This window comes from Anser cygnoides, chromosome 6 (assembly GCF_040182565.1).
Source record: "Anser cygnoides isolate HZ-2024a breed goose chromosome 6, Taihu_goose_T2T_genome, whole genome shotgun sequence".
Lineage (NCBI taxonomy): Eukaryota > Metazoa > Chordata > Aves > Anseriformes > Anatidae > Anser > Anser cygnoides.
The window spans coordinates 16,204,291-16,215,382 of NC_089878.1; the positions used below are offsets into that span (position 1 = coordinate 16,204,291).

General features: G+C 42.7%; 1 protein-coding gene across 19 annotated transcripts in view; it reads right to left on the reverse strand.

The window, feature by feature from the left end:
* The window catches only part of ABI2 (abl interactor 2), a 61,970-nt gene extending 52,775 nt beyond the window's left edge, over positions 1–9,195 (reverse strand). For 3 of the 19 annotated variants that reach the window (XM_048061440.2, XM_048061425.2, XM_048061422.2), the window contains exon 1: positions 8,880–9,192. In XM_048061440.2, the coding sequence (XP_047917397.1) occupies positions 8,880–8,996 (117 nt within the window). In that variant the 5' untranslated portion in view covers positions 8,997–9,192. Of the gene's footprint in view, positions 1–8,402; positions 8,812–8,879 lie in introns of those variants that run through there. The other 16 variants (XM_048061426.2, XM_048061423.2, XM_048061427.2 and 13 more) reach the window with 12 other exon arrangements.
* Positions 9,196–11,092: the final 1,897 nt, after the last annotated feature.

Here is an 11,092-nt window from a genome sequence, read left to right on the forward strand (position 1 = left end):
ACATTAAGAAGCATTACCAAACTAAAGTAGCATTATCAAACTAAATTGAGTATCCTTGTACCTTGCTCAAGAAAAGTGGAAAACTACTGTACATTGTTCACACTCTTCACAACGTTACTTGCATATCATTTTAATTATATTCTTTAATTTATTTTCTATCAAAAACTACTGCCCCATTTTCCAGGCCCTGCTCATACATGCATTTATCAATATATCTGATGTCTGTTATCCACCTTGGTCTGCTATTTTGCTGTTACTGGTGTGATAAGAAGTTGGCTTTTGTTTTTACTAGTTCCCCTAATGGGTGTATTTATAAACAGTGACAATGACTGTAAACTTTCCATAATGGCATGGTATCTTTAGTTATCTGGTTTATAACCATTTTTTCCTGTCTTTTGGCTAAATACCTATATACTTCATAATTGTCACCCCAACATACCCTCCAGACAGATACATGTACATTAACTGATTCCAGATAGCTATTTAATTTGGGATATTTAACATATTTACATTCCCCACAAGTTGCAGCAGGCCTGTGTTTTTTTACATAGGCAGAGAACAAACTTCTGCAATCTGCAGCAAACGTGCCTCACACATAAACAAGCTCCACTTCTCATGCCAACTTATAAACTTATCACTTAGTTAAAAAAAATCAGCATGAATTACAAACTTTGCAATATATATCATCTCTCAAACTTACAGCATTAAAAGGACACTCCGAAATCATTTTAAGAATTGGCACTACATATTCAGTAAACATACAGTATTTAAAAAATATTAAGACAAATTAGTGTGCCTTGAATTAAGACTAGACTACTCGTTAATAAGTGGCCTTGTATATTTGTGAAACAGACTGAAATTTTCTCTTTGAAAAGGGAATCAGTAATACTAATTCAGCTATGTTTATATATCCCTGACTGCTAAGAGGAGCAGTACCAAGAACAGACTTAGATTGTTCTATCACACAGCCTATATAGAAAGATGAGCACTTATTCTGCTTTCAAAGGTCACATATTACCTAAAGGCTATCTGCCACAATCCTTTCATGTTTAACAGGTGTCGGCCCCTACTGCTCACAGTTTTCACTAGGGGAAAAAAAACAAAAAAACAATTGACATTTTCACTACTACCCTTCAAGCCCAGAGAACAGATTGAATAACCAACTTTGAAACATGCTATGTGGAAGAACTCTTCTACCTTAGCAGAGTCAATCTCACTGCTCACTGCCACCAGTGGGGATGGTCCCACTCCTTCCCTGCTGCCTTCCCCCCTCCTCCTTGGCTTCACCCTCCACCATCACTTAGCAAAGGAACGATGTTTCTTTGGCCTAGTTAGCTTTCTGCTCCTTCAGCTAACTAGACAGGCTCACCAATGACCAGGTAAGGACCAGACCTAGCACTAGGATATAGAAAGAACTGGACTCAAAAATATGCTAGATGAACTCAGGGATCTTGCTCCTAAACAACAGCAGAGTCTAAGATTTGCATCTTTTGGGAGGCGCTGCTCTAATTTCTAACTACCTTATGATCCAAAGGCTTCTAGGTGGGTAACAGGAAGAATTTATGCACTCAGCAATTTTAAAGGCAAATTTTCAAATCTACAAAACACGGTATTTTTCAGGATGGTCCAACAGACAAACCATTCAATCTCAGCACTTCAAAATTGGACATGCCTAGGGCAGGCCTTCATAAATCTCAGCCACAATGCCTCTTAGTATTCCTGCCCCCAGCACAAAATTTAGAGCCATAACCTGCTGGCAATGCACTGGACAGAGAAAATTCATATCTGCCCTCCAGTGCTGACTGGGGCACTGGGGCGGCCTGCCTGAAAACCTCAATCCCATCAGTGGAACTTAATATTTAACGCAGACAGTAACCTTCCTCTCATAAGCCACTCCAAAGCAAAATTTACTTAATTCTAGGTAACTATGATTGAATGATTTCCTTCAACTCTGAAATACGAATTGAACCACTTTCTTCTCCTCCATCAAACACAGTGAACCTATTTATACTAACACCAAAAAACAAAACCTTACAGAAATTTTTGCAAGGTTTATCTTAGTCCTTGACCAGATTGACCAAAAACAATAAAAGAAAATAAAATCTGCTTTCTAATGAAGTTTACCAACCTCCGAATAAATTGCGTAAAAATTTTCTTCCTGTAACACATCAAAAAATATGTATCATCAGCATGTTTATCAGTTACTTTCAACAAAACTCTTAATAAGACAGATGGCATCCAGATATAAAAGAACAATAGTTCACAATACAGGAAACAGTTCTTATGAAGATTATGTATTTATGTAAATATCAGTTTGAAACGTAAATAATTTTGATAATCACGGCATGCAGATTGAAATGAGCATCTTCAAACAAAACCATCTCAGGCTTCACTTAAATCTGCTGGAAAAAAAGCAATCTAATAGCCTTGATCTGATCTTCTGAAAGTACAGTTTTAAAAACCTGGTATGATCTGTAGTAAGAATCAACTTCAGTAAACTACCAGCCAGCTCAAAAACAGACAAAAAGTCCAAAAGTCATTCCCAAGAATTCTGTTAGAGTTCATACAAATTCAAGCAATATATTCATAACAAAGTTACAAATTACCCTAATAAAAACATTCACATCTATGTGTAACAGCTTTTAACTCTACGAAAATAATATATGCTTAATTTATGAGTTCAGCACAAAACTAGCTTTGGCTCTGTGTATAACCGAGACATAGAGGCTAACAAAACCCAAACCTAATAATGTTTGTCCCTCTCCTTCAACTCACTGAACATAAAACAACTTCACTACGATAACAGTAAGCCAATAATAATAAAGCAATGACTTGTATTTCAGGCTGAAAGACCATTAAGAACAGATATTACAATGACATCTACTGGGAAATAAGCTATAAGAAAAGTGAATAGCATATGTAGAATGTGAAGGAAAACGCACCTAAATGCATTGCACTGCCATTACCTGCTCTGTTGAAGTGCGATCAGCCACATAACTAAAATTCCAGATAATGGTATTCAACAAAATTTAAAGAATTTTGATTAGTAAGCAAGATATTAATTTCAGATGAACAACTAAGGGTGAAAATACAGTATAGGAAAAAAAAAATCCAGTAAATTAGGCCATCAGAGATTGGCATGCAGACTCCACTCAAAATCTGTTGCAAAACTTGGCAGTTAACACAAATCTGTCTTCTTCTCCAATAAAATATTCTGCTGAACACAGCAGAGTAAGATTTCACTTGTTCAAGTACTGACTGGAGAAGGTCTTGTTTTACTTGGTGTACCACTGTGGCGCACCACTTCCTGCCTTAAAACCTACAGCACTAAGCCACAAAGATGAATGGCTGCAAACACTGGTAAAACACAGGCAACAAACAATACATTTTAGAGAGCTTATTAACTGCAAGATGCAGAAGCTTGCTACACTTAATTACAATTCTTGATCCATCTTATTCAGTAACTACAATCAGAAAATAACCTATAGAAGGGAACTACAGGAATGCCACTTCTAACTAACAGCGTTACAAGACTTACTTTCTAATGGCAATGTGCATATTTACCAATTTTATTTTCACGTTTATACATGAAGTATTACCACCAGCAACTCCCACTGATAAAATGTCTCATGTTATTTCCATATCCACTCAACAGAAATCAATTCTACTCTTCCTGAACTCTCATTTGAACTTGTGACACTATTAAATGAATTAAATTTGCTTTCCTGGCAAAACACAGCACAGTTAATGCAAGAGGAAGTACAGCGGTTGAGTGATAAATACTTCACCAACTTTACCTGCTACTCTGACTCTCTTAAAAGAAAACAGGATGAGCCTGTATCTCCATTATCCCCACAAAACTCACCAACCTAACAACAAGGTCTCTGCAGATCTTGAGCAGAGAGTTGTGCAGAAACAATTTGTACAGTCATTTAATACAGTTGCAACCGAGAGAAGCATAAACTGTGACTGAACTACTGCCATGGGATTTAATTTCAGAACATTCGAATCAAAGATCCATAAACATAAATGGCATCTTTTAGCACTTTTTTTTTTTCTAATTTTGTCATAAATACTGAAAACATGTGGTGTCACTTCAGAGGATTTTTCTTTTTGTATACCCTAATAATGCAATATGGAGGCTATCCAACTCCCCATTTCAAGCAGTAGCATCTGCCAACCTCCCTTTAAATTATCGAGTCCTTAAAACTTTGACAGTTGGTGATACAGTAAGTAAAAGGGAAGGAGGACATGAAAAAGTAAAGGAAGCCAAGAAGATCATCAGTATTATTACTAGTTCTGTTACAGCAGCACCACTGCCCACCATCCAGTTACTTCTGTTCTCTACTTTAAGGGAACGTGGAGACCTTGTAAGTGATCTACAGTCTGAACACGAGACAGCATGAGAGCAGAGACACTGAAAAAAGTAGTAGAGTGCCCATTTACTTTGTATTTTTTAAGAGTTTTAACCTGACAGCATCTTCCTGAAATTCTGGACAAAAATTCTCTGGATCCCATCAACACCCACTTTAACGCCTGCCAAACAAGTCTTCTATCAACGCTAAGCTTAACCACCTCTTCACCAAAGTTGGATTAAAAAGGAAACAAATTTAAGGAACGGGAGAACTGAAAACCGTGAAAACCACTTTCTGATCATTAAAATAAATTTAAAAAAAAAACAGCTCAGTTGTTTTTGTTAAGGTGATACACATCTCATCTTCAGCAAAGAGAACAGAGATCTTTCTCAAACTTGGGTAAGTATCTTAGGAATGAATGGTTTGTAAGCAAGTTAGCTACTCGTACCAGTCATTACAAGCAATTCAGCAGAAATTTCACATTAAATGACTAAAGCCCTTCTCCTTAAAAATACAAGAGGGGTTTTTCTGTGTACAAAACTCAGTACAATCATAGCAACATGAAGACTATGAAGAGAGGAAAACCAGAATCTCAATCGTCCTTTTCAGTCTCTAGAGATGACAAGCAAAGCATAAGAGTCTTGAAAGACCAAGAAATACAGAGCCCGTTAGAAAAATCTGGAGAACACAGCACACAGAAATCCCAGACACTTTCTGAAAGCTGGACAGGACACAGAGGCTTGGCTTTTCACTCAATTGTGTGAGCTGACTTTGCTGGTGGGACCTCACCCTGTATCTGTTCCTGCTAGATACATACCGGCTGAAAAGCCACCAACCTGGTAATTTTTTTTGACACTTTGAAAACAGCAAGTTAACAGACACAAGCATGCAGTTACTCTAGAAAGCTCTATGCACTGCATGAAATGAAAAACTGATTTTTTTAAGAGTGATGGTCACTAGTAACCAGATTATTCTAAAATAGACTTAGGCAGGACAAGCTCAAAGAAACTGGGCAAGCCAATGCAGTGCTGGAATTTATATTACTATACCAGTAACAAAATGCACAAATCACATAACTGCTTAGAAGTGTTTTTGTTATTTACACCATCATAATTAGAAAACTTTTCTCTGTTTTTATGAAAGACTCAGATAAATCAATGTAGACTGCAAAAATGTTTTTATAATATCAAGTATAATAGTATAATATAGTATCACATATAATAGTATAATATAATTTGATATTGTATAATATCAAGTATAATATCAAGGCAGCATAAAATTTAACCTGTGATTGACATTGTGTCAATACAGAGCAGTAACTCTATGATTTCTCCAAGTTATTAGAAGACCAGCTTTCTGTTAAGAAGTTATCTGATTTCTGTAGTAACAGAAGCAGATTTAAATGTGTAATTTATGCACTTACATTTAAAATTTAGAAAAAAATACTATTCTAATCTAAAGTACAATCATAATCACAGAAAAAGTATTAAATTAATTGTTGTACTATGCAAGTGAAAATCATTCTTTAAATGTTTATTCTAGCAATTTATTTTCCTATTTAAGAGTAGTGCCTCTTGAAAAATATACCACCTTACTAGATTAATTGATTGTCTGGAGAGTTGGGAGACTGAATTTTCCTGGTGGGAAAATCTAAAAGGAACAGCCATTGTGGAAAAACAGTGAATGAAAAAGCCTTTTTTTTTTTTTTTAAATTGTCCAAATAGTAGCTTTTCATCTTTCATTGCTTCAGTTCCATTTATTATATATTTGCTGTATTTCCTAGTTATTTATCACAAAATTTTAAGCTGATGTGCTCTGATATACTGCTGTATCACAGACTCAGGGGAAGGGTAACGATTTATTTAACATTCCCTGTTGTTAAGTAACTGAGCTCACTAATATCAATCATAATTTGGATAATCAAACACTGTCCAAATTTAAAGAACATTTTTAATTCCATAAACAGAAGTCTAACGAGCTGCAGCCACCACAGCTCTATGACTATGACCTAGCAATTCCCACACCTGAGAATGAGCTCAATTGTTTTGAAGCTGCTATGATGTTGCAAAGATGTTGCAAATAAAAAAAAAAAAACACATTCACCTTCATGCTGAACTGCAAAGCATCTATTAAACTGACCTATGCCTCCACTGACTTTTGCAACAATTTCTGTAGTTGACAATAAAACCACCTCAAAACACCAACTGTCAAAAAAAAGGGGGGGGGAGCAAGGTGACAGCTTGTCGACTGACAGATACAAGGCAATGGAATGTCTTCAACACCCCAATCGCTGTCCTGCCTATCATCCAGCAGATCAAACTCTGATCTCAGTCATACACTGAGCCCCTGCTAGGAGATCTCAGGAATATCCATGATAAAACCTTCTGTCAACAATGGAACGTTAAAGGATCATGGTAGAATTAGTCCATCTTCTGGAATATTTTTTGACTTTCTGGAAGATTACTCTCCCACACATTTCTGAGCAATTACAAGCACATCTTTGTCACAAAATCCAATCATTTTTTAAAAACATAATTTGGACTTCATTAGGTGTAATGATTTTTGGAATAATTATTATTAGAAGCAAAATCCCCAATTCTGTTAGTTATATCCAGTTACTCACTCCTGCTCTTGCAGAGGAAAAAAAATAATTAGCTTTGCGTATGGATCCTAACCAGGAGTTTATGTAGTTTTGGCACTGTGAACATGGGGCGAGCTCCCTGGCAGATTTGCTGTGAGGACACTCGCATTACTAATCCAGAATCTCTTCCAGTTGGACCTCTTCTCTACGGTAATCCCACCCTCTAGTCTCTCAGCCAAATCCAAAGGCCAAAGCCTACCACCTGGCCAAGGTCCTCCATTCCCTACTTAAAAATGTAAACTTTTTCACACAGTGACCCCACACTGCACTTCAGTCAGCACTCACAACACAATTCCGTTCTTTCACTCTCACCTCCCTCTCAAAGCTCTCTGTTGTCATGATGGTTGGACAAATTGCCAGCAGTCGGGGTGGTATTGCTGCGCGGTGGCCAGAACCCATCAGGCTGACCAACAGTGTCTCATTCTCTCCCTTCACTCACCATCTGTCTGTACCCAGCTCCTATTATCTAGGCTATCTTACAGACTGTACACCAACCGGGGCAATAACCCTCTCTTTTCGTTCTCTATTTGTACGAAACAGCATGGAGGCCTCCTCTGTAGTTTTTATTGAAACAATAGAAGTGGAGCTGTTCAATACAGATTTTTTATTCTTTGCTTTACAAGAAGAAAACAAAAAAGGTCACAGAAAGAACAAACAAACAAAAAAAGCTAAATCTACTTCTTCGTATCAGATCTGCCTTCCAAGACTCTCCTCTCTCAGAAAAAAATCAGTTTCCCTGTTTTCAAAAAAGCACTGTTTTAAATACATGCACGTCAGTTTATGACTAAAAGAAAATATTTCACTGAATTTTTCTTAAAGAACGTAAGTCACACTAATTCAGCATATGAAATGTTATTAATTACATAACAAGGTGCATCTATAGAATGTCATTGCAATTGTCATGCTAGGTAAATGACCCAAAATATGCAAAGTCTTCTCTCTGCGAGATGGTTTGTCATTCAACAATTTGAAAGAAAGAGTCTGAGCTTCTTTACAGGGAAATCTTCATTATTCTGTGCCACTGTTTAAATATGCTCTCTCATTTTCACTGCTAAAACAATCTAGCCACAGATCTCAGCCCCACTTGCCGTCAGGAAACACACAAGCACTCTCCACTTAGAGGACTGAAAGCAAAAATAAAACCAAGAGCCCTTGCGCTTCTCTCAGCACTGACACCACAAATCCATGTCCCCCTTCTTTCCAACACGCTCAGACCGTTTGGAGGAATGGCTCACAACTGATGGCTGTTTTCTTGCGTTTGGGGGGAAATTCTTTCATTTGACCTACGATCACGAAAGGAATATATTTCACTTCCTAGTAGAACCAGAACGAAAGGAACAATCGGAGCTGGCCAGCTGGCTCCTCAGCAGTCACGGCAAAAACCACAGACTGCGGTACCAACTTACATCTCCTCAGTTCCGTGTCACCGCCACACCGCGCCACCTCCACCTACCGCTGGGGAGCTCTGGATACCACCACAGCCCTGCTCGGCAGGGGAGACACATAAGGGACGGGCAGACCCCGGTTAGAGTGGGGCTGCGCTGTGCTGCGCAGCACAAACGCCAGATCGGAGGAAGCCATCGCGCTGCTGTCACCGCAGGGGAGCGGGAGGCGGGCAGGGGACGGAGAGGGGCGACGGATCCGCGAGCAGGAATAAATACCAGGCACGCTCGCGGAGGGGAGGCGATTTCACGTAGCAAACAGTTACACCTTTCACACCGGGGCACTTAATTCTGGAGGCGAAGCGGCCTCCGCCTGCCCGTTATCCCCTCAGCGCCCCTCAGCCTCCCTCAGCGCGGCGGCCGTTAGGCGGCCGTTAGGCGGCACGCGGCCGTTGAGCCGCTGAGCCGCTGAGGTGCCGCGCGCCCCGCCCCGCCCCGCACCTGGATGTAGTTGGTCTCGCAGTACTCGGCCACCCGCTCGAGGTTCGTGTAGCTGTCGAACAGGGCCCGGCGCCCCCCCGGGATCTCCTCCTCCAGCAGCATCTGCAGCTCCGCCATCTTCACATCCTCTCGCCCCCTCTCCGTCCGTCAGTCCGGCCGGCCGTCTGTCTGTCCTCTCCTCTCGCCCCCCCCCCGCCCCCCGCTCCGTCCCCTGCCCGCTCCGCGCGCGCGCCCCCGCCGCCCCCTCCCCCCGCCGCCACCCGCCGCACGGGCCCGGCCTCGCGCCGCGGGCAGGGAGCGCGCGGGACCCCCACCGCGGCGGGGGCGGGGCGCGGACGGGCAAACCCCGCTGCGCATGCGCCGAGCCCCCCCCCCCTTCTCTCCTTCCCTCCCTCCCCCGGCCCCCCCCCGAGCCCACTTCCGGCCCCGCCGAGCGCCGCGGTGGGACCGGCCCTGAGGGGCTCGGCCGGGCGGGGAGCCCCGGGCAGGGGCTGGGGGCGCTCCCCGCCGGGCGCCGTCTGTGGGGGGCTGTATTTGGGGGGGGCTGTATTTGGGGGGGGCTGTGGTGCCCGCGTGAGGGCAGGGGCAGCTGCCCGGCCGGGTCTGGGCACTCTTCTTCAAGAGGAAAGCTGCCGCCTCTGTTTCCCTCTTGGAAAGGAGTTCCTGCTGTGGCTGCTCGCCTCGTGCGCCCCTCAGGCTCCGCAGAGCCCCGGTAGCACAGCCCGTGGTCGTGCCATCCCTTACGTGCACGATCTCGTGTGATAATATTTCCTACACGGTCTCCCCTGCCTTCACGTTACCGGCGCTTTTGGGGCAGTCACCAGCTATCGGGGATGTGGTGCTGCAGTCCTGGTACCACGGGTGGCTCTCGTACCCCAACGGCATCCAGCTGCGTGTGCCTCTCCTCCAGGTGGTCCCTGTAATTACAGACGGATTCCAAACACTTGGTGGGGTCACTCAGCAAACACGGGGTCTTTGGGTTAGCTCTTTTGGGTTTCTTCCCTTAAAAATGAGATAAAAATCCGGTCCCAGAGGGTTGCTTGCCTGGAGACATCTTCCTCAGCTTGCTTAGTTCTTCCTAAGGATGAGTCAGGCACAGTGTTCACTATTCAGCTTTGAAATGCCTCATGTGCAAAGCATTCTTCTCTCATTTTTAATATATGGGTTAAAATTTACATTCAACTACTTGATTTATTTTAATTTTTGTGTGCTTTCATTTTTCTACAGGCAGGTGAGGTGCAAAGAAAGGTAACTCATATTTTATGGCTGTAGTCTTAATTCAACAAAAAAGTTCAGGAACCACAAACCACCCTGCTAGGGCCCCGTCACCGTGATGTGTGTGGAAGAAGAGGGGTGACTGCTCTTGTACTTTGTGACCCAGTGCCCATGCTCCAGCACGCAGCTGGGTTAGCGGGGTGTCAGTCCTCCTGGATCCCTGCATTCCCTGCCCTAAAACTGCACAACTGTTGCTTCCCCCAGGTTTATAAACCATGAGTAACGCATCCAAAAATACTGGTTTTGCTGCAATTAAAGAATAAATCCTATGTGTCAGTCTCTCTGCTGATTCTTAGCACACCTTTTGAGAGAGATGATCTGAGCCTTTGCTGCAAGGGCTCCAGGAAGAAAAGTCAACCAACACGAACCTGCAAAGTGCTGCTACATAGCATGAGGCCCCCAGCCCTGTCTCATGCCTCCAAGAATCGGCCATTGCCAGGCTGATAGCTGATGAATATCGATAACGGACCCCATCTCCCTCCTCCACACTAGCTTCAGCTTGGACTCCCTTACAACACATCTGCTGCTGCAGTTCTAGTGGCTGCTCACACCCACGCTCCCAGGACTTTGCATGTGTGCCAAGCTGGAGGCAGGTTGAGGCTTTCCTTTTCCTTCATTTACTTCTCAGGTGTCAAGTCAAGCTGTCATTTGGCAGCTCCCCAATAAACCTGCGTGATCTTTCCCTTGGCAAAATGAGAAAGCTGTCAAGATGTGAAGAGGAATGTTCTCCAGAGATGCTGTTTGGCGTTTTAACTTCAACTGGTAGCACCAGACTGCGGGGAGGGGGAACTTAATTGCATCATCTCTCTGTGCTTCTGGGTCATCAGGGCCTGGCTGTCAGTGGAAACCCGTGAGGGCTCATCTGTTGCCAGCTCTGAGCTCAGCATCAGCCCCGCTTACGGGGAGCTCCCACCTGTGGCTCAGGCACCTCTTGACCT